The 24878-nt window shown below is 44.0% G+C and overlaps 2 protein-coding genes across 8 annotated transcripts in view; one reads left to right on the top strand and one right to left on the bottom strand.

Moving 5' to 3' along the window:
- Recql (RecQ like helicase) lies at nucleotides 1-22568 on the top strand. Of its 4 annotated transcripts, none has more exons than XM_048432570.3 (15): nucleotides 1-37; nucleotides 1935-1982; nucleotides 9047-9244; nucleotides 10673-10852; nucleotides 12983-13089; nucleotides 15172-15370; nucleotides 15554-15720; nucleotides 16416-16497; nucleotides 17395-17543; nucleotides 17635-17752; nucleotides 18224-18362; nucleotides 19408-19499; nucleotides 20355-20574; nucleotides 20869-20998; nucleotides 21796-22568. In XM_048432570.3, exons 2-15 carry the CDS (start codon nucleotides 1967-1969, stop codon nucleotides 21937-21939), a joined length of 1941 nt encoding a protein of 646 aa, XP_048288527.2. In that variant the 5' UTR covers nucleotides 1-37; nucleotides 1935-1966; the 3' UTR covers nucleotides 21940-22568. The 4 variants fall into 4 exon arrangements, with proteins under 4 accessions (XP_048288527.2, XP_048288526.2, XP_048288530.2 ...); XM_048432569.3 differs by lacking the exon at nucleotides 1-37 and adding an exon at nucleotides 44-494; XM_048432571.3 differs by lacking the exon at nucleotides 1-37 and adding an exon at nucleotides 49-185.
- The window catches only part of Pyroxd1 (pyridine nucleotide-disulphide oxidoreductase domain 1), a 19677-nt gene continuing 17283 nt past the window's right edge, over nucleotides 22485-24878 (bottom strand). For all 4 annotated transcript variants that reach the window (XM_085687311.2, XM_048432579.3, XM_085687312.2 and 1 more), the window contains 2 exons: nucleotides 23853-23990; nucleotides 22485-22957 (listed from right to left, as the gene is read on the bottom strand). In XM_085687311.2, coding sequence (XP_085543437.2) covers nucleotides 22709-22957; nucleotides 23853-23990 — 387 coding nt within the window. In that variant the 3' untranslated portion in view covers nucleotides 22485-22708. The remainder of the gene's footprint in view (nucleotides 22958-23852; nucleotides 23991-24878) is intronic.

Raw genomic sequence — 24878 nt, forward strand, 5'->3', positions numbered from 1 at the left:
GTGGCGGGAAGGGGTTTGACAGCCGAGCGGCTGACGGGTGCGAGCCTTGCGCGTGGGGCCGCAGGTGTCTGCGGCGCGGGTGGGAGCCCGCAGTCGTCGCTGCTGTCGCTTTCAGGAGCCCTGGCCCCCGCTGCACGCGCTTCTACCTCCTGGTGGAGGCCGCGGGGCGGAGGGACTCGCTCCGGGTTAGCTTGCGTTTTTCCTCTCGCATTGATGACTGCGGACGGGCCTTTTCATCACTTAACTAATTCTTGGATATACTTGTGCTGAGAGATCTTTTGTTGCTAAGTTACGTAACTGGGGAAGGGACAGGTTTTTGGCAGCGAAGTCCATAAAAGGATTATTTGAAATAATGGGAGGAAATGGACGTAGATCGAATCACTCCTAGCGAAGAAAGAGTTTTCAGGATGGAAAAGACATTTTGCTGCAGTGAATAGAGTCAATCTCTGCTCTGACCTTACAGTTCGTGGACGGACCTTATCTTCTAGGAAGTGGTAAGGAGATGCTGGTATTCATGAGGACGTAGTCTTGATTTACACTCATCCTTAAATTCCTGGGCCATTTATGTGGCCATTCCATACCGTTTACTCTCTTTACTCAACCTCTCTTAACAGCCTTGCACAGGAGCGATGTGATTTGATAAAGCAAACAGGCCAAGTGAGAATAGCAGGGTGCAGAATCTGTTTTTGGAGTGCACCCTTAGATTTAGCAAAATCTAAAATTAAGCAAATTATAACATGCTCTGTGTGTGTGTGTGTGTGTGTGTGTGTGTGTGTGTGTGTAATGGTGACAGATTGTCATTGTGCAAAAGGTTGTTCATAACAGTTCAGGGAAGTACATATTCATATTTAAGTTTTAACCATTAAAATTTAATATAACTCATGTTTCTCCCACATTTAACTGTACAGATTCTTTTGAACCCATAGAATACTAGCTGCAACCCCACCCTCTCTATCTCTGCCAGGGAGCAAAATTTACAGAGAAGTGGAGTAAGCTCTCTGTAGCAGAGAAAGGTTCCTGAAAATGACCTGCTAAGAGTACTAGTTTCTCTTAAGGGTGAATTTAGTGGTAATTCTCTAAAGCAAGTGCTCAGTTAAATGCTAAGTGATTGGTTTATTTATGCTTTTACTTAGTCTGATGTTTAAATTTATCCAACTTCTTATTTGTATGATAAGTCCTGCCAGGCATGGCTGTGCATGCCTTTAGTTCCAGCACCTGGGAGCAGGCTAACCCAGGACTCGTGCCCTCTGTGAATTGAGGTCATGAGTCCTGCCATCTCAGTTTTTAAGGCAGGGTACAGACAGGCTTAGAGGAACTGTGTCATATTGCTAAGGTCCACGTCAACCTGGTGGCAGATCTATCTCCTATTTGGCCTTTTTTGGCTTTCTAACTTTGCAACTGTAGACTTGTTGTTGACTTTCTATTTGACACCGTCATCTATGGGATTTTAGAAGCCGTTTGTGCTTTCTAACGTTTTGCACATAATAGTGACAGACTGTCATGGACTGAGCATTGTTCATTGTATTGCTTTGGTTTGCATTTTGTTTTTTGGTGCTGGAGTTTTAACTGTGTAGCTGAACACCATGAGTTTACATCTCGGTGAACCCCAAACCAAAGCAAGCATAGCCAAGACATGACAGAGTAGAGGAAGATTTATTGCCATGAGGCAGGGAGAACAGGGGTGTTGTTTTGAAAATGATTCTCTCCAGGGACAAAGGAAGGGCTAGGGGTTGCTTAGGGAGGCCTGTTCATGCGCATATGGGGCAGGAGAGCTGGGAAGGACACATTCCTGCACATAAGTGTTTGCGGGTAAGAAAGAAGATTTTGGAATCCGCCCCTGAAAAATGCCTGCCTTGCCTACTCACTAATGCTTGTGCCAAGCCCAACAGGACTGCTGTTAGAAAATGTTACCATATTTGTTCTTTCACTTTCAGAAGGGCGCTCAGCTCTCCAGCTCAGTGTTAGAATGGCGTCTGCCTCAGGTTAGTGGATGCATTATTCTTTGTGTGTTACAGTGTCCTACTTTAATTTGCTCTTTGATTTAAAAAAAATTGAAGAATTCTGATTCTAGAAATAGTTTTTAGAAGCTGCTAAAAACTATTTAAATGCACAACAGAATTTCCCATTTCAGTGTTAGTAAGCAAACGGTCACTGATGGCCAGAGCATTCACCCTGGGCTACTGTCACTCCAGAAACTACTCACCGCCCCAGACTGAATGCTGGTCCACACCGCTCCTCACACTCCCTTTACTCCAACCCTGGAGAGTTACTGTTCTCCTTTCTCTCTCTGAACTTGACGTTTGAGGGACCTCAGACACAGGGTGTCTGTTGAACCTCATATGGCATTATGCCTTCAAGATAATGCGTGTTAAAGTATTTTTCCTTTTTAAGGCCTATGATGTTTCTTTGTATGTATGTGCTATATTTTGTTTGCTCATTCATATGTTGAGAGATAGTTATTTATTTGCCAGACTTGACAACTATGAATAATTCTAATATGGTATTCTGTATAGGAATGTCTTAAGTTCCTCTTCACAATGTGTGTGTGTGTGTGTGTGTGTGTGTGTGTGTGTGTGTGTGTGGTGAATATGGGTGTAATGTGCCACAGCATTTGTGGAGAGGTCAGAGGGCAGTATTCTGGAATCGGTTCTTTTTCCACTGTGGATTCAAGGGCTAGAACTCAGGCCATCAGGCAGGTACAGCAAGCACTACCATTGAGCCATCTCACTAGCTCTCTCTCCAGTTGTTTTGAGTGTATACCTAGAATTGGACCTGCTGCATCAAATGATAATCCCATGGCTAATGTTTTGTGGGGCTGGTGCTCTTTTGCACAGTGGCTGCATTGTTTATGTTCCCATCAGCAGTGCATAAGGGCTCTGAGAGTGTTTTTAACTGATGTCTAAGAGACTGAAAACAGGAAAGGAAGAAAATATAAATATAACCCCAAATGCCCTAATATGAATGCTAATTGGCATCAATTTTATTAGTTTTCAACCAAATTTGTAATGATTTGTACAGTTTTGGAACGTGATTTGAAAAAGCAGATATGGAATACGGATGTGGTACTAAATAATTTCTGTAGCTTATTCTATGTTTAATGCCCGAAATGTGTGGCTGTTTTAAAACTACCTTACTTATTTGAACTTTTGTTCTCCATCTATTTTGATGCCACGTTGAACATACTGGGACCTAAGCTCTGTGTGGCTCTCAGAGTAGGTCTGCAAGTTCCCACAAGCAGTCTCTCCATTATCGACCTCCCCCAGGTCAGCTGTTTCTCATTGTTGCAGGTTTCACATGATCAGACTGTGCTGTGATAGTGAGGTTTTGCTCTTGGTTTGATTGAGGGTGACCCACTGGCAGGGTCAGGGAACTTAAACTAGGAAGGTTCTCTAGTCATTTCTGTGGTGGAGTGGTTATGGCCTTCACTGCATCCTACCCTACCAGCCGGAAAACAAGACTGGATTATCTTTAGAAAACACTCAGAAGGGTTTTTTTTTTCTACATAAGACACACCTGCCCCACAAACGAGCCTGCAACATTACAATTTGCCTAAGTGTAAACAAAGATATATAACCAGCCAAGTTTTGGCTTCGTCTCAGGACTCTGCAGGTTAGTGATCAGTGGTAATAATTTGTTTAGGTCCTTACTCAAGTAGTCTTCAGTTCATGGTAAAGATGAGACTAGCAGGTGCTGCTGAGCAGAGGTTTAGTGTGGTCATTGTTGGATTCTGTGTCTTACTTTGCTTACCCAGACTTAAGCTCTCCCAGTGGGGTATGATTTAAAACTAATGAAATAATGGAGCAGATTCATTTTAAGAACTTAGTCTGCTTCCTCTACTGTTCTACCCATCTGTTGCTCTGTATTTGAAAGCCCCTTTGAAGTTGCCTTTGATTTGTTGTTTTGTGTTTGATGGGAGGGAACCTCTTTGTGAATTTCAGCTCGGGACATTGCTGGAACATCCACACGTGAACCACAAGCGTAGGAACACTAGCATGTGACCCACTCATCTCCACATGCTCTTGAGATGAAGTAGCAGCAGTATGCCCACCTCCTGCTCTTGTCCTTGTTTTCCACGGTGGCTGCAGTCATTGCCTTGGGCACTTGCTCTCACCCCCTGTACCTGTATTGTATGGGCTAGCTTTAGAAATAGTATCATTTTGAGAGTGTCTCAATACCCAGTTTTCCTTACATTCTCTGTCCATCAGGACTTTGTGTGCAGGTCACCAGTGCTGACTTTGTGTACGGGTCACCAGTGCTGACTTTGTGCGCAGGTCACCAGTGCTGACTTTGTGCGCAGGTCACCAGTGCTGACTTTGTGCGCAGGTCACCAGTGCTGACTTTGTGTGCAGGTCACCAGTGCTGACTTTGTGCGCAGGTCACCAGTGCTGACTTTGTTTTGTGGGCTGAGAGTAACACCTGGACGATGCAGAATTTGATCAGAGAAGCGGAAGTGCCATCTGTTGAAAGGTGTTCACTGCACTGATTAACTTTTATGTGACCGTGGGAAATAGTTAAACCCTCTCTGTGTTGTCTGTGTGTCTTACACTAAGTGAGGTGGCTGGGTAACAGGCAGAATGAGAAGAGGCCTAGAACTGGGGAAAGCAAAGGTAAACTACTGTCTGTGAAGACTGACTGCTAGTTCTTATCCCACGACTCGCTCCATGGCTCTCATGCAGTTTGGAAATGGGGGAGACTGTCAGAGAGGTGCTGTACTTTTGCACATAGCCTGCTGAAGGCTAAGGGAACTGAAGGAGGATGGGTTCTGGGCACCCTGCAGGCCCTGCTGTTTTCCTGAGGTTATCTCACAGCTGTTCCAGGTCGGGAAAGTGACCAGCCCTAGGTAGATATGGAAAGGAGGGTTCTCCAGAGCTGCTCAGTGAAGGGGATGCTGGGCAGTGTAGTTCTACCCTGGCCAAGGTAGCACAGCACAGATTCCACCGTTTGGCCTCTGTCTTACTAAACTTACAAATGAAGGTGGTGCAATTGTGCATAGTGAAACTCTCCCTTGTACCGCCTCCCAGAGAGAGCACTGATTTGTCTTTATTCATCTGAATCACATCCTCTTGGTTAACTCGAGACTCACAGTCTGATGTAGGAGGCTAGCTATTTTATTTTAGGTGTTTGGGTAATAGGACAGGAACCAAGAAATCAAAAATAGAAAGCCATAAGTTTGACCAGTAGGCAAGTCATAAGGTGAAGGAGAAAGATGTGGTATGTATGTCTTGTTTTTGCTGGTCAGTGGTCAGAGTTGGTATTTTAGTATTGCTGTTTCCAACTTTCTACTTGGGCATTTTATGGTCTGTTTCTAGGCAAAGACTTCTGTTCTTGGTGTGCATATTGGAGTCAACACTGTCACTCTGTAATAGCTTTATCACAGGAATATGTGGGAATGGTGGAGGTGCCCAGTGGACCCCTGTTCTGGACACAGTCTTATTTCTGTAGTGTAATAGTGATTCACCTTCCCCCTAGTGCTCACCTTCCCCAGCCCACTCAGCCGCCCTTGTCTGTCAGTTTTCTAGTGTGCAAGAGCGGGCCTTGGGATTCCCGGTTTCAGAGCACTGCTCACTTCCTTGGCACCTAGAGCCTCAAGACCAGCAGCATCCAAAGTTTGAGGAACGAGAGTGACAGTTTAACTAGTGGCTCAGTCAGAGTAGGGGGGACACTGCTTCCTAAGGCTGTGAATTGAGGCTACAGCAGAGGAGTCAGTATTCACTGATGTGGAACTGACCATGTGTAGGAGGGCTGCTTGTTTGTTCTGGCCACCCAGAACTGAAATAATCAAACAAACTACATTAATTAAAACACTGCTTGGCCCATTAGCTCTAGCTTCTTACTGGATAACTCTTGTATTAATTTAACCCATTTTTTTATTAATCTGTATATTGCCACGTGGCAGTGGCTTACCCGCAGAGATTCGGCATGTCTGACTCTGATGGCTCCATAGCTTCTTCTCCTGACTCTGCCTTCTTCCAGCATTCAGTTTCGTTTTCCCTACCTACCAAAGTTCTGCCCTGCTATAGGTCCAAAGCAGTTTCTTTATTCACTAATGGTAATCACAGCACACAGAGGAGACTCCCACATCAACCATGTCTCCCTGTGTGTGTGTGTGTGTGTGTGAGAGAGAGAGAGAGACAGAGAGAGAGACAGAGAGAGAGAGTGAGAGAGACAGACAGACAGACAGACAGACAGTACTCCATCCTTTAAAGAGAGGGCAGGGGGACTGCTCCAACCTTTACACTATTGTTACCCAGCTGGCACTAAGCTGATTTTTTTAAAAATGTCTCTTGCTGTTCTCTCAGTCCAGCTATTTCTAAACACTGAGGGGCATGATTAGACTAGTAAGGTCCAAAGAACTGTGTGAGCTGTGGTTAGAAGTACTTTGTGTAAAATGTGAAAATGGTCCACAAGGCATTTTCTACATTTATGTATGGAGGATTTCACAGAAGCATTTCTGTGAAGGCAAGCCCATGTGCAGAGCAAGTGTACCCAGTGAGACACTTCTATCATAGATGGTTCCAGTGTCTTGTCATTTTGCTGCTAGCTGGTCTTCCTTGTCAGAATGGTGCCAAGGAGGAGACCTAGTGAGACCTGTGTGTAACAGGTTAGTTTCAGAGAGTGGATGTTGGTGCCATAGCACAGGCAGTTTGTTCTTACCCTTGTACAAGAATGATTTTGTCCATCTGATGAATTAGTGTCGTCTTTGTTATTGTTAGTGGGCATTGCCACAGGACATAAGTGTCTTCACAGTTAGGGCCATGCCGAGTTCCTATATAGTCCTCCTTAGAACCTGTACCACTGTAACATGAGGGCTAGCTTGTCAGGGTTTCTATTCTGTCCTGTTCCCACAGTCGTTAGGTCCCAAAGAAAATCACACAGAGGTCTCCATAAGATTATAAACTGATTGGCCCATTAGCTCAGGCTTTGTATTAGCTCTTATAACTTATATAGCCCATTATTCTTATCTATGTTAGCCACATGGCTCAGTACCTTTTTCATTGGGACAGGTCACATCCTGCTTCTTCGGTGGTCTGGGCAGGACTTTGGAGGAATGGACTTCCTCCTTCCCAGAATTCTCCTGTTCTCATTGCCCCACCTCTACTTCCTATCTGGTTGACCCACCTATACTTCCTGCCTGGCCAATCAGCATTTATTTAAAACATGATTGGCAGAACATAGACAATTCTCCCACACCATACCACTTTTCCAGGATTCTCCTTGCCTAGCCCTAGACATCCGTCCAGTTTGTCAGTGGCAATATATCATACGGATCTGTACCTGAGGCACTGTGAGGAGCCATGTGAGCATCACCTGTGAGTCTCAAACTAGAATCAGCTCCTTATTGTTTCTCAGGGCCCCCTGCAATATTCGGGCTCGATTTTAGACAGTGCCAGTATGTCACGTAGAATCTTCAAGTTGAACCTGTGTTGATTTTCTTCCTCAGTCTAATAATGAGAATCTAGGTGTAAGGAACTCCTTGAAAGGTCACAGGTTCATGAGGTTGATAAGGTGGAAAGATAATCTTGTACTCCTTGTTTTGCCTTCATTTATAAACCTGTTTGAGCTCATTTTTTCGTATATCACCTTGGTTGTAGTGCTGGTGGACTGCCTTATGGATCAATGTACTAATAAACACAGGTCACACGGTAGCTTAGTTTCTTAGGGCAGGCCACATTGATTTCAGAAGGAAGCTAATAAACACCTGTAAAAAATATGTGGTGGCTAGGTGTGATGGCACACACCTGTAGTTTTGTACTCAGGAGGATGAGAGCTGTAGATCGGAATAGAGTGCTTGTGTGGTTCACCCGAGGTCCTAGGGGCAGCACTGCAATGATAAGATAGCATGTATCTTTGTGGGAGGTAGGTAGGTAGCAGTTCCTGGTTAGCTGTGCCAACAGTGAGGAAGGGAGATGGGTGAGAGGCATAGGAAGGTCAGGCTGCATTCAGACCTGCATGGGTGGGCTGTTTCCTGTAGGATAAGCCGAAACTTAGGAGGAGGACAGCATGGGACTCATCTGATGCTCACTGGGACTCACATCTGTGCTGTCATGTCCAGGATGCTGTGTCCTGCTGAAGAGCTCAGGCCTCAGCCATGCAAAGTTGCAAACAAACCTACCCCAAATTTCCAGGAACACAGAGAAGTTGCAGGCTACTTGCTGTTCCACGAACATTGAGCAGGTACCGCAGGAGCTGACTTCTGAGCCATGGCAACAAGGGCAGCCAGGGTCCCTGACAAGAATGACATTCAGGAGCACCTGACCCTGTGCCTGCCATCCCAGAGTGCTCCTGATGACTGCTTCATTTCTTCCCTTCAGATCATGGCCACAAGATTTCATCCCAGGAAGAGGCATTAAACTACACTGATTGCTTGGGCAGATGTGATCCCATTAGCTTTAAAATGTACCCTGCTTCATTGATGTGGTATCAAAGAGAGTTTCACTGTGACTCGGTCAATACTCAACTTTAATAGTGGAGCTTCACACAGAGACTTCATAAGTTTGTCACCATCGTATTGTAGAGCAGGTTATCACAGCACTGGTTTTCATTTCACATATTCCCTTGTCAAGTTGTGATTGGCAGGTTGCCATCATGCCCCTGCATCAGCTGAGACATGAAGCTTTCATGAAGTAATAGCCCTGTCACCAGGTGGCTTGCTTGGAGGATGTAGGAGACTGTTAAACCAGTTCTGTGTGACACAGTAAGAATGGCAGCCGTCATTTGTTGCATGTTCAACCTCTGACCAGGTCCCTGTCCTGAGCGTCTTGTGTGTTTCCCTCCTAACTCCTCCTAGCAGTGCTTAGGTCTTCATAATCGAATGTTATGGGCCTTCAGTGGAAGGGGAGATTGAGGTGTTGGCTAGGGTTTTGCCGGCATCACCTAGCAGGGAAGGGGACTAATCCCAGGTCCCTGTGGCGTTAGAACACATTCTCAGCCCTCTGCTCTTCTACTTGTAGGCTTGTAATTTAGACAGTGAGGAGTTTCCAGAATCCAGCAGGGAAGCTTACACTGTTCATTCTGTTTCGTCTCTCTGTCCCCATCCTTTCCCCAGCTCTAACAGAGGAACTGGAATCTGTAACCAATGAGCTCCATGCGATTGACATCCAGATTCAAGAACTTACAGGGAGGCAGCAAGAGCTCCTTCAGAGAAAGTCCGTCCTGGCAAAGAAGCTCAAGCAGTGCTTAGAGGGCTCCGACGCCGAGGCGAGCAGCAGCTGTGACTCCTCACCAGCCGCGTGGAATAAAGAAGGTTTGCTAGTCTTGTGCCTTCTGACTGCTGTAGCCTAGAGTCCCACCAGTCCGTGTGGGACAGTCTGTTGTGCCAAGTGCTGCGGGGAATCCGCCAGGTGAAGCGGTGAACAGACGCTTAAAAGAAATCCCACACTAGCTCAGAATTGAGAAATAGATAGTAATTTATTTAGGGGTAAACTCACAAATCAGAATCCTCCGCTTAACTGGTTGAATCACGTGATCCAAAATGAGCAGCCGTCGGAAAAGAACAAGGGGAAGGAAAAAAGGGATGGACACAAGTTCGGTGTCTGCATACATAGTATAAGAGGCCACGCCCCGGTAGGCGGGTAATTACAAACTGTAAATCTTCATACAGCAGCAGTCTGTACCAGGAGATGCAGTGTCAGGCAGACCATTCTTTGTCCAGGACCTGTGATACAAATTGGGGTATTCTCTGCATATGGCTTCAGTAGTAGTTGTCAGTGTCTACAAAGTGAATAGGGTATCAGCTCAATTTTTAAGCATTAACTAAAACAAAGAGAAAAAGTTAGCCAAACCCTTGCCATAGTGAACAAGTCTTCTCCCCATACCCCCTTTTTTGGAGACAGTCTCTACATAGCCATAACTGTCCTAGAACTCATTGTGTAGATCAAACTGACCTTGAACTCACAGAGATCTGACTGCCTTTGCCTCTTAAGTGCTGGGATTAAATGCACAGAATAAACCATTCTTTATTTAAAATCGTGAATAAAGGGCTAGAGAGATGGCTCCGTGGTTAAGATCACTGATTGCTGGGTTTGGTTCCCAGTGTCTACATGGTGCCTCACAACCATCTGTAACTGCAGTCCCAGGGTATCTAACACCTTCTGGTCTCTGAAGGCCTCAAGCACTGACATGGTTCACAGGCATATTTGCAGGTAAACACTCATACGTATAATATAAACAATTAAAAATGTTATATAAAACTTGTATTACTAACTTTGATGGCATATTTTTAGAATTTACATTTTGTGTGTGTGTGTTTGTGTGCGCGCGTATATTTTCTGGTACTGGTCTCTAAATGTAACATTTATATCCAAATTTCAGAGTTTTGTTCAATTCATTCATGCTTGACACATCAGGGTACTGTGTACTCCCTAGTCACCATTCAGATGACCTTCCACATGCCTGACTGAGCACCACCCTCCATGTGGGCTAATTTCAGCTACTGGCAAGTGTTTAATTGGTTTCTGATGTAATAACATATGATAGTCAATATGCTTTTGCTTTGACTACTTAGTTATATTAATCACAGAATTATAAACATTTGGTGGTTCATAGTTGTTAAATATGTATGTTTATGTGATTTGTATTCTGGTACCTTTGTGAAAAAAGTGGACATTTACATTCATATCTCGTTTACAGTTCTGATCATTCTAATCTGTTTAGCCTATTTTTCTCTTTCTAGATTTCGCGTGGTCTGGGAAGGTTAAAGATGTGCTGAAAAATGTTTTTAAACTGCAGAAGTTCAGACCCCTGCAGCTGGAAACCGTCAATGTCACCATGGATAGAAAGGACATCTTTCTGGTCATGCCCACAGGAGGTGGGAAGAGCTTGTGCTACCAGCTGCCAGCACTGTGCTCAGAGGGTGTGTATAATAGGTGGCTGACATTAGAAATAATGTCTCATTAGACTGTCTGTTAGTATCAGTCATCTGTTAACATCAGTGCACTGGAGAAGGACCCTGTTTGAGGATGGGGAGGGATGCTGATGTGGTTGTTGAGAATATGGACTTCATGATGCTAACAGACGTGCAGGTGGGCTGGTGTGAGATCACTCTGGGCCAGATGTGTAGGCTGCCATGTGCAGAGGTGCCTGGCGCCACTGGAGTGAGCCATGTCCTCTCAAGTGGCGTATGGAGAGAGGAGGACTCCAAGTGCCACCCTGAAGTTGAAGGAAAGAGGAACTTGTAGAAAGTTAAGGAGTAGTACAGGAGGGTGTCATCAGGAGAACGTGCTGGGATTAGCCTAGGGACAGGAGAGCTTGCAGGAGGGAATTTTGATGTCTGTGATGTTTGCCTGCAGAAGGTCACATAAAAGTAGGACCTAAAAGTTAAAGGTTAAAGGCCAGAACTAGTCCTTGACCATGGCTAGGAATTTAGGCAGAGACTGGCAGAGGCTGCCATGGGGCCCAGAGAGCAAGTGTGAGTGAAGCTGAGTGACTGGGAAGCCAAGCTTCCGAGGGTGGGGTACTCTAGAAAGAATGGCTACTAGGGAGGAAGAGAAAGGTAGTAGCCTATTTGATGTGCTATAGCAAACTATCTTAGACTGGATATAAATAATTAAAGTTCTGGAGTCCATGGAGGCCAAGATCAAGGTAACAGCACATTTGTTGTCTAGAATGGACCTGACCCTTAGGTGTGGTCCTTTCTTGCTTTGTCCTCACATCATAGGGACAATCCCTTCATTCTTGTTCATCAGAACGTTGATCCCAGACCTCAGCCTCTTCCCCAAAGGCTGTGCTTTTCAACACCAGCACAGTGTGTATTCGGTTCCAATAAGACTTTCATGGGGGTATCAGTAGTCAGACCACTGCAGGTGTTGAGAATTTCTGAACGATGAAGACTGTTTAACTAACGAGTGCATGTGCATAATGAGGGAGAAGGTGCAAATGTGGGGGAGGGAAACTGATGGGGAGCCCCATTCAGGTCCTACTGTGAGTAAGTATGCTGACTCTGTCTCTCCTCTGCCAGAGCAGAGCTGCAAAGTTGTGTTGTGTCAGCATCGCTGCTGCTCTCAGGCTGACTTTATCTGACAGGAAAGTGAATCCCACATGTGCCTGCTATTTGGAGCAGCATGACTGTTCCTTTGGCCAGTTTGGGATGATTTTTCTCTGATACAGCAGTTTAGTATTAGGCCTGGCATGTGTTATTTCATTAAGATTTACTATATTAGTTGTTAAAGAGGGTAACAAATTCATAATAGTAAAATCTGTGTTTCTGTTATCTTAAAAAGTACTTGTTTTTATGTGTATGTCAGCATACATGCATGTATACATGTATACATGCATGTGGAAGTCCTCTGAGCTGAGAAGAGGCATTGAATGAATCTCCTGGAACTAGAGATACAGATGGTTGTGTGCTGTTGGACAATGGTCTGTACCCTGTCACTTATATTTTAAATAAATGCTGATTGACCTAGTAACTCAGGCTTCTTATTAACTCTTATAATTTATATTAGCCCATAATTCTTGTCTATGTTAGCCATGTGGCTTGGTCACCTTTTTTGGTGAGACCGTCATATCTTGCATGTTCTGTGTCTGGCTTCCTTCCTGTCTGGGTGACGATTGCAGATTGAAACTTCTTTTCCCAGAGTTCTCGTTGCTCCACCTCTACTTCCTGCCTGGCTACAGGCCAATCAGCATTTATTTAAAATACAAGTAACAGGATACAGACCATTGTCCCACAGCGGTTGTGAACTACCATGTGCTGGAAATTGAATCCTGGTGTTGGGTGACACTCAGCTCTTAACTGCTGAGCCATCATTCCGGCCCAGTGTTTTATGTTATGATTTATTTGTTTGGCTTACATTCATTTTATTTTGTCATTTATTTTGCCCATCACCCTGCTTTATGAAGCTAAGAAATAGTTATGCCGATCAATATGCATTAGCAACTGCTTGAATAGTAGGTTGGGTCCACAAGGTACAGAAAGTGAGTAGTGCAGCCCATTGTGGTAGGAGTGTGAGGCTGAAAGTTGATTTTGTTTTTTCTCTTTTAGGTTTTACACTTGTGATTTGCCCACTCATCTCTCTCATGGAAGATCAGCTGATGGTTTTAAAACAGTTGGGAATTTCAGCCACTATGCTAAATGCTTCTAGTTCTAAGGTGTGTGGGTTTTCAGATATAAACTCTTAACTGATTTGGGTCTCGGCTGTGTCTGAGTTACCTCTAAGTTACAAGCCCCAAATCAGGAGTTGCAGTCTTCTGCTCACGGGCTAGTTCTGGACACAGTCTGGTTTGCATGCCCCAATCATTTAAAATGCCCGTTATACTTACTAAGACGGGGAAGGAGAACAGCAGCCAAACCATGAAAAGCAGCAGTGTTCTCTGACATGTGAAGTCACAGAGATTTTAGGTTCAGTGTTCGTAAGTAAACTCGTGTTGGGACCAGCAAGCTCCTTCTCTTACACACTGCTTCACTCGTGCTCCTTCTCTTACACACTGCTTCACTCTTGCTTCTTCTCTTACACACTGCTTCACGTGTGCTCCTTCTCTTACACACTGCTTCACTCGTGCTTCTTCTCTTACACACTGCTTCACGTGTGCTCCTTCTCTTACACACTGCTTCACGTGTGCTCCTTCTCTTACACACTGCTTCACGTGTGCTCCTTCTCTTACACACTGCTTCACGTGTGCTCCTTCTCTTACACACTGCTTCACGTGTGCTCCTTCTCTTACACACTGCTTCACGTGTGCTCCTTCTCTTACACACTGCTTCACTTGTACAGCAGCTCATAGTTGAGTGTGGATGGAGAATGCGCAGTCCACGTGACAGACTCCTTCTGTCTAGCACTTCATAGGAAACATTTGCTAACATGTTTTGTGTTATGTACTATAAAAGAGCAAGGAGGGACTGGGAGATGGTTCTGTGAGGACAGTGAGAGCAGCCTGAATTTAGTTCCTGGACCTGTGTAAAACTAGTCATAGAGGCCCCCACTTGTAGTCCTGGAGCTGGGGAAGTGGAGACAGGAGGATTCCTGGAGCTTGCTCACTGGCTACGCCTTGTCTAATCGATGGGCACAAGGTTTAGTGAGATTGTCTTAAAAAATAAAATGGGGAGTGTAGAAGAGGAAACTTCACTCTGACTTCTGATGTTGGCAATATGTAAACATCTACACATGTGTACACCACACACACATGTACTCACACACACAGAGAGCGCACAGAACCTTTAATCTAGTTTAATACAGAAAATGAATTACAGCATGTATGTGTGTGGTGATGGACTATCTTACCCTAATCTGAAAGGACAGACCACTTCCAAGCTATTTGTAAATTCTATTCTCAAACTCTTTAAGAATACACAAATTAGTGTCAGTAGTAGAAAACGGAAAACAATGTTGCTGTATAGTTGCCATTCTTTATCTATACTCTGAACCCCTTGATTTATTCATATGGACAAATCCAAGGCCTCAGGTTTCAGCTGGAAATTTTTGAGTGTATACCACTCTTGTTTTGTCTTTCACTTTTGTGTGTCAGTGGAGTAGGGCATGAGCATGCCACAGTGCACGCGTACGTGGAGGTCAGGACAGCTTACAGGAGTCACTCTCCTGCTACCGTGTGTTTCTGGAAGATCAAACTCAGGTTCTCAGGTTTGGCAGCAGACTCCTTTGCCTGCTGAGCCATCTTGCTCAGCATAGCTCATACACACCTCCAATGAAGAGAGAGAAGAAAGACAGCGCAGCACCGACAGCGTTCTGTCTAAAGATTAATACTATAGAGTGTGCAGTGGGGAGTGGACCCAAGAGTCTGTATTTCAGTAGGTATTTGATAACTCCTTAAAATAGCTATAATTAAAAAAAATACTTTTATTCTTGGGTGTATAATTATAGATGTAGTAAGTGAACTTGTTAAACCTACCATGATGGCCACAGCTATTGTATTTGGTTCACATTTTGGCTCTATTATCAATTTAAAATTGTACACTTTCTTTATTGGAGAATCTTGTCACATTCATGTTTCCTCCTCTTATATGCTAAGTATCTTCAGCCATCTGGAGTGAGTGAGTCACTAGAATACTGTTTGCACAGCTGCCACTTAGAGATGTGGCTTTAGTTTTAATGAGCCAGCATCTGCTTCAGGAAGAGCCCCAGACTGTTGCTTTTTAGTAATGAGCACACATTTTCACTTAGTGTCATGGTCCACTAGTCTGATCTACAATGATTGTGTCTGTTTTGTCTTTAATAGGAGCATGTGAAATGGGTTCATGCTGAAATGGTGAGTAGAAACTCCCAGTTAAAGCTGATATATGTGACTCCAGAGAAAATTGCAAAGAGCAAGATGTTCATGTCAAGACTAGAGAAAGCCTACGAAGCCGGAAGGCTGACTCGCATCGCAGTGGATGAAGTGCACTGTTGCAGTCAGTGGGGACATGATTTCAGGCCTGGTATGCACGTTTGCACTGGTTCTTGCTCAGTTCAGCATAGCACCTGCTCTGTTGAAATTCTCCCCTCTTGTAGTGGGTAGTCTGCAAATAAAACTGGGAGCCTGTGCTCACCTGTGTGCTGTTAAGGGTCTGATTTACTCATTCTCGAGGGTTCAGAGAGATAGACCATGTCATCTTTTTCAGATTATAAGGCACTCGGCATCTTGAAGCGCCAGTTTCCCAACACCTCACTGATTGGGCTGACCGCAACAGCAACCAACCATGTTTTGAAGGATGCACAGAAAATCCTGTGTGTGGATAAGTGTTTGACTTTCACAGCATCTTTCAATCGGCCAAATCTTTATTATGAGGTATACAAAGGCTACACTTCTTCATTGTGCTTTCTTCCATGATGACAGTATAAGCATTTTCATTTCAAGAAGTAATTAGGACATTCGTTGGTGCTTTAGTGTATCTGTGTCTTATGCAGCGTAATTCACATTAGGCCAAACAGAAAATTATACTGCATTAAGTGATACTGTCTTTTATAAACCGTTTGAGCAATTAAGGGAATATTTGTTAGATTCTTTCTTGTAAAATGCTTGAGAGCCCTACTGACATCCGTGTAACTAAATAATAGAAACATACATACATACTAATGAGTTCGCCAGTATTTCCCATGTGGATTTTATCTGATACTTATGCATGAAGGTAAGATATCCCAGTGGCTTTCTGATTATTTTCAAGTTGTGTTAAGGACAGATTTTCTGTTTGAATTTTCATTGCTTTCATACTATGCTTCATGTTTTTATTAAAGCATCAGACAATAGAACAGCATCCATCTTCACAAGTTACCTGCTGTTCCTATGCTTCCTCATCTCTGACAGACCAGGGACTGAAAATGAAGGAGAGAGGCTGGGCAGAGGCAGGAATGGGTCAGACGGGTGCGTCCCTTGAGGCCAGGAAGGGATACTTACCGTGAGGGACTCACACCTCAGAAGCTGTAAGCAGGCACAACTTGGGTGGTACTGGTGAATCCACTTCTTAATGAGACTGCTTTTCGTAGGTTCGGCAAAAGCCTTCGAATGCCGATGACTTTATTGAGGACATTGTAAAGCTCATTAATGGACGGTACAAAGGGCAGTCAGGTAATGTTAAAAACCAATCAACTTGGGGGCTGAGAGTCCGTTTATGAAATGGCATGAATTAGTGATGTGTGACTGATACCTGAAAATGAGATCCAATCCATTCATTTGGTCACTAGCTGTGCATGGCATTCCTGCCACAGTGGGAGTCAAAGCTGGCTGCCTTGCCTGGTGTGGAGTAGGTCCAGGGACAGTATTGTTGACATGTTAGTATCTGTCCTGTACCTTCCTGAGTGAGCAGCAATGTTCTGAAGAGAGAGAAGACACAGTACTTTGTAGGAAGGGCCATGTATATACTTTACCAGGTAAAGCAAGGTGAAGTTAGGAACATCTCTCCTGAATCTCAGGGTGAAGGACTACAGCGGTGACACCGAAGCCTCGCGGCCCTTCAGCACTGTCCGCTGGTTAGGAGAGAGTTATGGTGTCTGGGGAAAGGAGTTCCTGAGTCAAGTCTGAGAGATGCTGCAGCTGTCTGTCCCTCTCAGAGGGCCTGGCTACACACGGGGGAGGGTGTGCCTACACACGGGGGACTGTTACCCCCGCCTCTAGATGCAAAAGCTGCTTTAGCCAAATCAGCAGATTCTTCAAACTCATGTTTCCCAGCATCTCACAGAGTTTGCGCCAGTTTAAGAAGTGCTGTGTAGTGGGGATAAAGTTGCAGAGACACCCTCTTTTGGCCATGGGAACTCCAGCTGGTGGTTCAAGATTCATTTCTACTTAAGGCAAGCTGGATATCAAACCTTGATTATACCCAACAGTCAGTATGTGCACAGGAGCTTGGGGCCTTTGTGACTCATTTCCCATTCTGCCTTGGGACAAATCAGTGTGTTGAGCATGGTCCAGATTAACTAGGAATGTGCTGTGCATATGAACCTAATACTCGGCCATGTTTTACTGCAGGAATCATATACTGTTTTTCTCAGAAAGACTCTGAACAAGTTACCATTAGTTTACAAAAATTGGGAATTCATGCAGGCACTTACCATGCCAATATGGAACCTGAAGATAAGACCAAGGTTCATACTCGGTGGTCAGCCAATGAACTTCAGGTTAAGTATATGTGTTTTCTATGAAAGCCTAATTTACCTTTAACAATATTTAAATGACTCAATTAACTAACCAAGTATTATCACATTTTAGGTGGTAGTGGCTACAGTCGCATTTGGCATGGGAATTGATAAGCCAGATGTTAGGTTCGTCATCCATCATTCAATGAGCAAATCCATGGAGAATTACTACCAAGAGAGTGGCCGTGCTGGTATGTAAGGCTCCAATCCAGAAATAATCTCAGGAGAGTTGGCAGAGGACATGCTTGAGAATTCTGGGTTTTCAATGCTTGTTTTTAGGTAGTAATTTTTAGAACGAGTTTTTTAAAATCCAGGTTTATACTTATATACATTCTGTTGGAATATTAAAAATGGTTTATTATGTATTGTAAGCTATTATGATGTTCATGTCTACCACTTCGAGTTTTAATTAGTAGGTCCACTGTACAACCTAAATAACTGAACTGTTCGTGAACATTCGTTTTTCTATATTAATAAGCTGATTTTTGTTGATCCTCTTTGTAGTCATTCAACATGTAGTCATGTAACCCTCAGGGTAGCTCTTACAGGTATCTCAAAATGTCTAGCTGTATTGTGAAGCTCTGTCAGCCAACTGACGTATACTTTGCATGTTACGGATCTTTGAAAGCAATGATGCAAACTGAGGATTCCTCAAAGCACAGGTCGCGATGACTCGAGAGCAGACTGTATTCTGTATTACGGCTTTGGAGACATATTCAGGATCAGCTCGATGGTGGTCATGGAGAATGTAGGGCAGCAGAAGTTGTACGAGATGGTGTCATACTGCCAGAATATAAGCAAGTGAGCCACGTGCCTTCCTGTATGTAGCATGTCATATGTCGTGTGGTTGTCGAGTACCTACTGCTGTTAGCATAGAACACTGTAAAGGCAGAGCCTACTGTGCTGGACCCCTGACTGCTCTCCTCTAAGAAAAAAGGCTCTGTCAGCTTTTGAGATCCTCCTCAAGGCCAGTCTACTGAAGGCTATGAAGGAAGAGTTTTTCCTTTGGATATGGTGTGTAGTTGCCTATAGAGATTATGGAAAAGTGTGTGGAAAGATAGGCTTTGGGGAGGTAAGTTCAGGCATGTCCATTCACCCTGGTGATGAGTCACTGAATAATCCAGGGTGGGGTCCAGTTTCTCATTAGGAAATACATGGCAGTTTCTGCTTAGCACTCAGCTTCCTTGGGGCCCCAGGGCCGTGAACATCCTGTGTCTTAATACTTGTCACAAAAGAGCTCAAAAGTGTCCAAGTAAACAGTGACCTGCCAGTGATAAAAACCACATTTGCTTTCCAACTGATGCTGCGGTGGTCACAGGGAAGGAGAAAGTGAGAATTTCTATGTCATAGGAGACTCCTATGAAGACTGTTTTCAGATTTAGCCTAAAATATAAGAAACTACTTCATTATCAAAACATTCTCCTCAAAGTGAGACCGGTAACCTCTGAAGTGATGGTTGTCAGCATACTGCTGGGAAAGTAGGAGTCACCTGAGACTCCCTGGGTGGGTCCTTAAGGGGCACAGAGAGGTCAGTTGTGATGGGAGAAGCCTCAGCCCACAGTTGATGGCTCTGAAGCAGAAGGAACCAGGAACCAAGGAATGTGGGCAAGCTCTAGACAGTGTTAAAGGCTCAGAGGTTAGGGCTTCCAGAAGCATCCAGTCTGCCCCCACTTGGACTTTGACCCTGTGAGACCTTTTTATACAAAGGTGAGATAACATACTTGCATTGCCCTGGCCACCACATCTGGGGTTGTGACAGCAGTGGACAGCCAGCAGGACACACGCTCTTCTGAAGCAGGTCCTGAAAGCTGGATTGCATGAGTGATTTTCCCTCTCGTGTCTGCAGGTGCCGTCGTGTGTTGATTGCACAACATTTCGATGAAGTGTGGAATGCAGACGCCTGTAACAAAATGTGTGACAGCTGCTGCAGAGACATTTGTAAGCTTGCTATTTAGAGTCTTAGAGGCTCAGTGCAGTGCGCGCTGCATGTGGGAAGGGTTAGACCCTCCAAATAGAATTAAAAGACAAACTATGACTAGAATTTTCCAGATTCAAAAATGATACAAATGTAAGTCAAATGTGTATGTACACATTTTATATTACTATACTGAGGGCATCAAGGTTTTTAAGAAATAAGGAAAAATTAGAATTCCTCTACATAGAAATACTGTAACATAAGAAAAGGCTACTGTCATGAGAGTCTGTGGTATTGCATAGTCTCTGTTCTTGATACAATACATACAGGAACTTGTGTCCCGGTGCAGTATTCTTGAAAAGCTGAACCTAGCAGTTCTCATGGGAGGACCCTGGGTTCTGGTGCTTCAGTGGGTGGAGTTCTCTGCACTTTTAACTTGACGGCTACAGACACTAATTTGCCAGTTAACAAGACTGTCTTATAGAGGCCAAACTCATGTGAACCCTATGTGTAAGTTAGGATGCTAGTCTAGTATTTGAGGACTTCTATCCAGCCTGGATTGGAGCCCAGACTGGCTTTCAGAGTGTGGTGTAATTGCAGCATCAGGTAAGAGTGTAAAGAGCATCATTTCTCCCACTGATGTCTGGAGCATACTGCAGCTTTTGACAGCAGGTCAACTTTACATTGCCATGATCTCTACATGGCTTTCAAGAGTAGAATTTATTCTATGAGAGTCTAAGGAACATCGTGGTCTTAATTCTGAGCATACTAAAAGAAGTTTGTGTAAAGGGCTCACAGTGTAACTTCAGCTGTTAACCAGAGCTGGCTTCTCACCCTCACCCCTAGATCCCAGTTCCCATCGTTCTCTGTCCTTGCAGTGTTTGAGAAAAGGAATGTAACACAGCACTGCCGAGACCTGGTCAAGATCCTGAAGCAGGCAGAGGCACTAAATGAAAAGCTCACTCCACTGAAGCTCATCGATTCTTGGATGGGAAAGGGAGCAGCCAAGTTGAGAGTGGCTGGCGTTGTTGCCCCGGTCCTTCCCCGAGAAGACCTGGAGAAAATCATCACACATGCTCTCCTGCAGCAGTATCTCAAGTACACAGCCATTTGTCTTCTGTGTCTTCATGTTCCTTCCCTTGACTCCTAACTGGAGCAGAGTCAACAACTGTGCAGTTATTTGATGCGAAATATAGAAAACAGGTTACCTAATAATCTTAGACTTTGATTATGAAGTCAGAAAAGTTTAAAAAAAAAAAAACCACCACCATGGTCCCCCCAAAAGCCCAACCTATTTTCCTTAAGGATTATATTTGTGTTGTTGTAGTGTATTTTTCAAAAGTGTTTCCTATGGCTCCTTCAAACTTTCTGCTTGGCTCCTTTCTTTTACAGAGAAGACTACAGTTTCACAGCTTACGCTACCATCTCGTATCTGAAAGTGGGACCCAGAGCTAGTCTCCTCAGCAGCGACGCCCATGCTGTCACCATGCAAGTGAGGAGGTCCACACAGAGCGGCGCCAGGGTAACTGTTCATTTTCAGTGTGCTCCAGTCTCTGGGCTGCTTTCCTCAAGGTCTCTACTAGGGTTGGTTGGACAAAAAAGCTATCAGTTTTCTTCCTGGGTTTTGATTTGGGACAGATAAGTAGTGGAGGGCTGTAGACTGTCTCATTGTAGAGGTGGAGGGCTGTAGACTGGCCAGGTGGAGGGCTGTAGACTGTCCCATTGTAGAGGTGGAGGGCTGCAGCCACTTAAAGTGTGAGGGCTTAAGTTTAAAGTTTAATTCTGTGAAATGCTTCCCTGATAATACTGGGTGGGACCCTCTGGTTAATAAGTCTCTGCTGGGTTCAGTAAGATAGCTTAGTAATGAAAGTCCTGTTTGCTGTCCTTGTCAGCCTGAGCTCCATCCCTGGAACCGATTCCTGTGAGCCGGCCTCTAATGGAGGGGACACTCTCTTACTCTGTGTGCTGTCCTCTGACCCCTATGGTGTGCATATATGTACACAATAAATAAATAATCAATTTTTAAAAAACATGAAGGGTGTCCTCCAGAGGTTGCAAGCCACTGTTGAGTCTGTGCTGCGGCAGCCTCGGGAACTGCATGTCCTCTCCAGGGTTTTTTGTTTTGTTTTGTTTTTTGTTCAAATATCCCTGTTTTATTTAAGACAGTTGCCCATATTTGAATAGGAATTTGTAGATAGGGACCAGACTGCATAAGGAACTGACTGATACACAAGGGGGATTCTGAGACTGGAAGGCTCACGAGAAAGCTGATCAGCTGAGCCTTCCTTAACAGGGTGCTGCTTTGTCATTCTGCCGCAGGCTGCATCACCTGAAGTCTGTCAGTTGGGGCATGCAGAGGAGAAAGGAAAGAGTTCAGGTGACGTCCAGAAGTCCACAAACAGGCTTCAGCCATCTGGGGCTAAGAACACAGGAGCTAAGAAAAGGAAGCTGGATGATGCCTGAGTGTCACCTAATCTTGCACAAAATAAACATTTCCGTATATTTATGTCTAGATAATTTTTATGCTTAATTTTTGAAACAATTTTGTATTTTATACACATAAAACTATATATTCAGGGCTTACCTGAAGATGTGAGAATTCAAGATCATTTGAAAATTTGAGATCAGGAATTATATTTTATAGTGTACAATAATGAAAAATACATCTTTTATGCAAAGTTGTTAAGTGTGATATATTTGAGGTTAAGTCCATGTAACTGTCATAAGCTCATATGACTTGCTAGTTTTCTAGTGTGACTCCCTTTAAAGCAATACCATGCTGACATAGGCTCACCCTTCCAAGATGGTGCCATTTTAGGCGGAGTAATGCAGATGATTTCTGACTGGAAGAGCTGCTGTTTTCGCTCAGATGGAAACAGTCAGTCACCAGGACCAGGGGTGTCAGCAAGAAGACCCGGCACATTCTAAGTAAATCAAGACAGCAAGCCTCCTGAAGCACTGGCCTTATTCTGATGTTCAAGCAAAGAAGGATCTGGTACACGAGTACATTTGTGTGAGTCAAGGTTTATTGTCAATGCTGTATTAGGAATGTTCACCTGCTAATTAGTCATTAAACTGAGTTCACCGTGAAAGTTCGTGACTCCTTACAACCAGGAATCTAGCTTCTGCATTCTTGATTTGTGGGGCCATTCACGTGGTGCAGGTGTTAGTTTTCCCAATTTGTTTCTTTTCTCCTTATTTTGAAGTTACTATTCCTGAAAAAATTCTAATGTCAGTCGAAATAATCCTCTATGTCGATATCCGGATCCAGGAGACCCTCTCCATATGATGAAAGGTCCATCTGGTTTAAAATTAAATTTTCGAATGTTTCCTCTAAATCAGTTTCACCAATTAAGACAGCTCCCATCATGCGTCCATTCTGCATGACGACTTTGACATACTCTTGTCCTCTGGTGCACCTCAGCATTAACTCGTGATCTGAGCCTAGGCCTTGTGCATTGTATTTTCCCAGCAGCACAACCTGCATGAGGATGAAAAGGTCATTTTTTTGGAGTAGTTCCTTCCAACTCCCCACAGATAACATAATAACCAGTTATCTGGGTCATGTAGCTTAGAGAGAAAAAACAAAACAAAACAAAACAAAACAAAAAAACTATTCTGTAGTTTTGCAATGGGAGGGGCCCAAAGCACGCATTTGAATGGCATGAACATACTCTGTAGATGACATTGCCACAGTCTACAGTCACATTAAAAATCTCATCATTAATATGTTAACACTGACAGCAGAAAATATATGTGGATGATAATGCTACCCAGTCTTTAAAAATGTTGGCGGTGTCTACACACACACACAAAGTGAACCACATTTTCCTGGAGTCATTGCTTAAAGATTTACTATGCAACTAAACCAGACCCTTCCTCAGAAGTGTAGGTATGTTTTCTCTTTTCTCTTAGGTCTAGTTTAGGAAAGAGACCTGTCTGAGAAGGGAGAGAACTAAGAATGGTAAACATCTCTCAGAGCTCCTGGTTCTTTCCTGGTGTGTGTGTGTGTGTGTGTGTGTGTGTGTGTGTGTGTGTGTGTGTGTGTTTACATCATGGGTGTGCAGGTGTGTGTGTGTGTGTGTGTGTGTGTGTGTGTGTGTGTGTGTGTGTGTTTACATCATGGGTGTGCAGGTGCCCATGGGGACCAGAAGAGGGTGTTAGACCTCCTGTAACTGGAGTTATAGGTGGCTATCTAAAGTGGGAGCAGAGAACTGAATTCACATCTTCTCAAGATACTCAATAACCGCTAAGCCATCTTTCCAGTCCCCCAAATATCATTTTTGATAACAGTTTAAACCATAATTATTTGAGAAAAGAGCCACAGTTGCCATACTTTCAAGCAAAAAGAGTATTCATTCCCTTAACCATCTTACCTTATAGTTAAAAAATTTCGTGACGTGAGCAAACAGTTCAAAGCTGAAATCCATGTCGATTGACTGTCCCAAACTAGCTGCAGCCATGCACTTGGCTGCATACCAGCCCATCTGCCGTGCCTGGGTCCACAGTCTCATCTGAAATAGTGGAAATGGTACTTTATGTTACTTTTGGTTATCATATGAATAAAAACTATCATCCATGTGTGTGCATGTATGGCACATTGGGGAGCATGAATGTGAGTGCATGCATGCCATGTGCATGTATGAATGTCAGTGGACACCTTGAGTCCATGCTTGCTTTCCACTCTGAGGTGGGGTCTGTATCTTAGCTGGCCTCCTGACTGTTAGGAGGCATGCTGGGTTATAGTAGCTGATGATGACTCCAGCTTTTACTTAAACTCTGGCCTCCAGGCTTGTGTAACAAGAGCTGTTATACCCGCTCTACTCCATCTTCCCCACAGTTTGTCTTAGAAATTCCCTTATGTGTGCTTCCAGTGACTTTGGTCCAGATCGTGCTATCTTTAGTGGTCACAGTGAACACCAGTCAATATGACTGCATCACAAACATCATAATAACTTAATTAAGTTAACAGTTTTATGCCAGGCCATATCCAGAGCCATCCTGGGTACAGGCCATGGGTTGAATACACCTGACAGGAATTCATTGAACCTGAAATTCCCGTAAGTCTGGATTGTGGGTGATATAAAGCTAATTGTTTTTCATGCAAATCAGAACATAGAAATACGAAATTCACTCAGAATAAGGGATATCTGCTTATTTTGAGCTGTTGTTCCCTTGTATTAGATTATGACATAAAGTTATACTTTGTCCTTGCGGGGTTAAGCAGAAAAGGTAACCCCACAACTCTTTCTAATTAAATGCATTTCCATCTACTGCAATATGAAATGACTTTAAAGTGGGAATCTGTTACTCGTCCGCAAACCACCAGTGATGGCTTCCAGCTGAAGAGGAGAAAAGCTGAAACAGAAACTTGGGTTCACTGGTAGCAACTGCTTTATTTT

This window comes from Myodes glareolus, chromosome 3 (genome assembly GCF_982192425.1).
Source record: "Myodes glareolus chromosome 3, mMyoGla1.1, whole genome shotgun sequence".
Taxonomy (NCBI): Eukaryota; Metazoa; Chordata; class Mammalia; order Rodentia; family Cricetidae; genus Myodes; species Myodes glareolus.

What these genes read in the sequence shown, in the direction of transcription:
- Recql (XM_048432570.3), top strand. An exon ending in GCCAGCACTGTGCTCAGAGG is followed by an intron (nt 10,853 to 12,982) that starts GTGTGTATAATA and finishes TTTCTCTTTTAG; the next exon opens with GTTTTACACTTGTGATTTGC. An exon ending in GGCCAAATCTTTATTATGAG is followed by an intron (nt 15,721 to 16,415) that starts GTATACAAAGGC and finishes TGCTTTTCGTAG; the next exon opens with GTTCGGCAAAAGCCTTCGAA.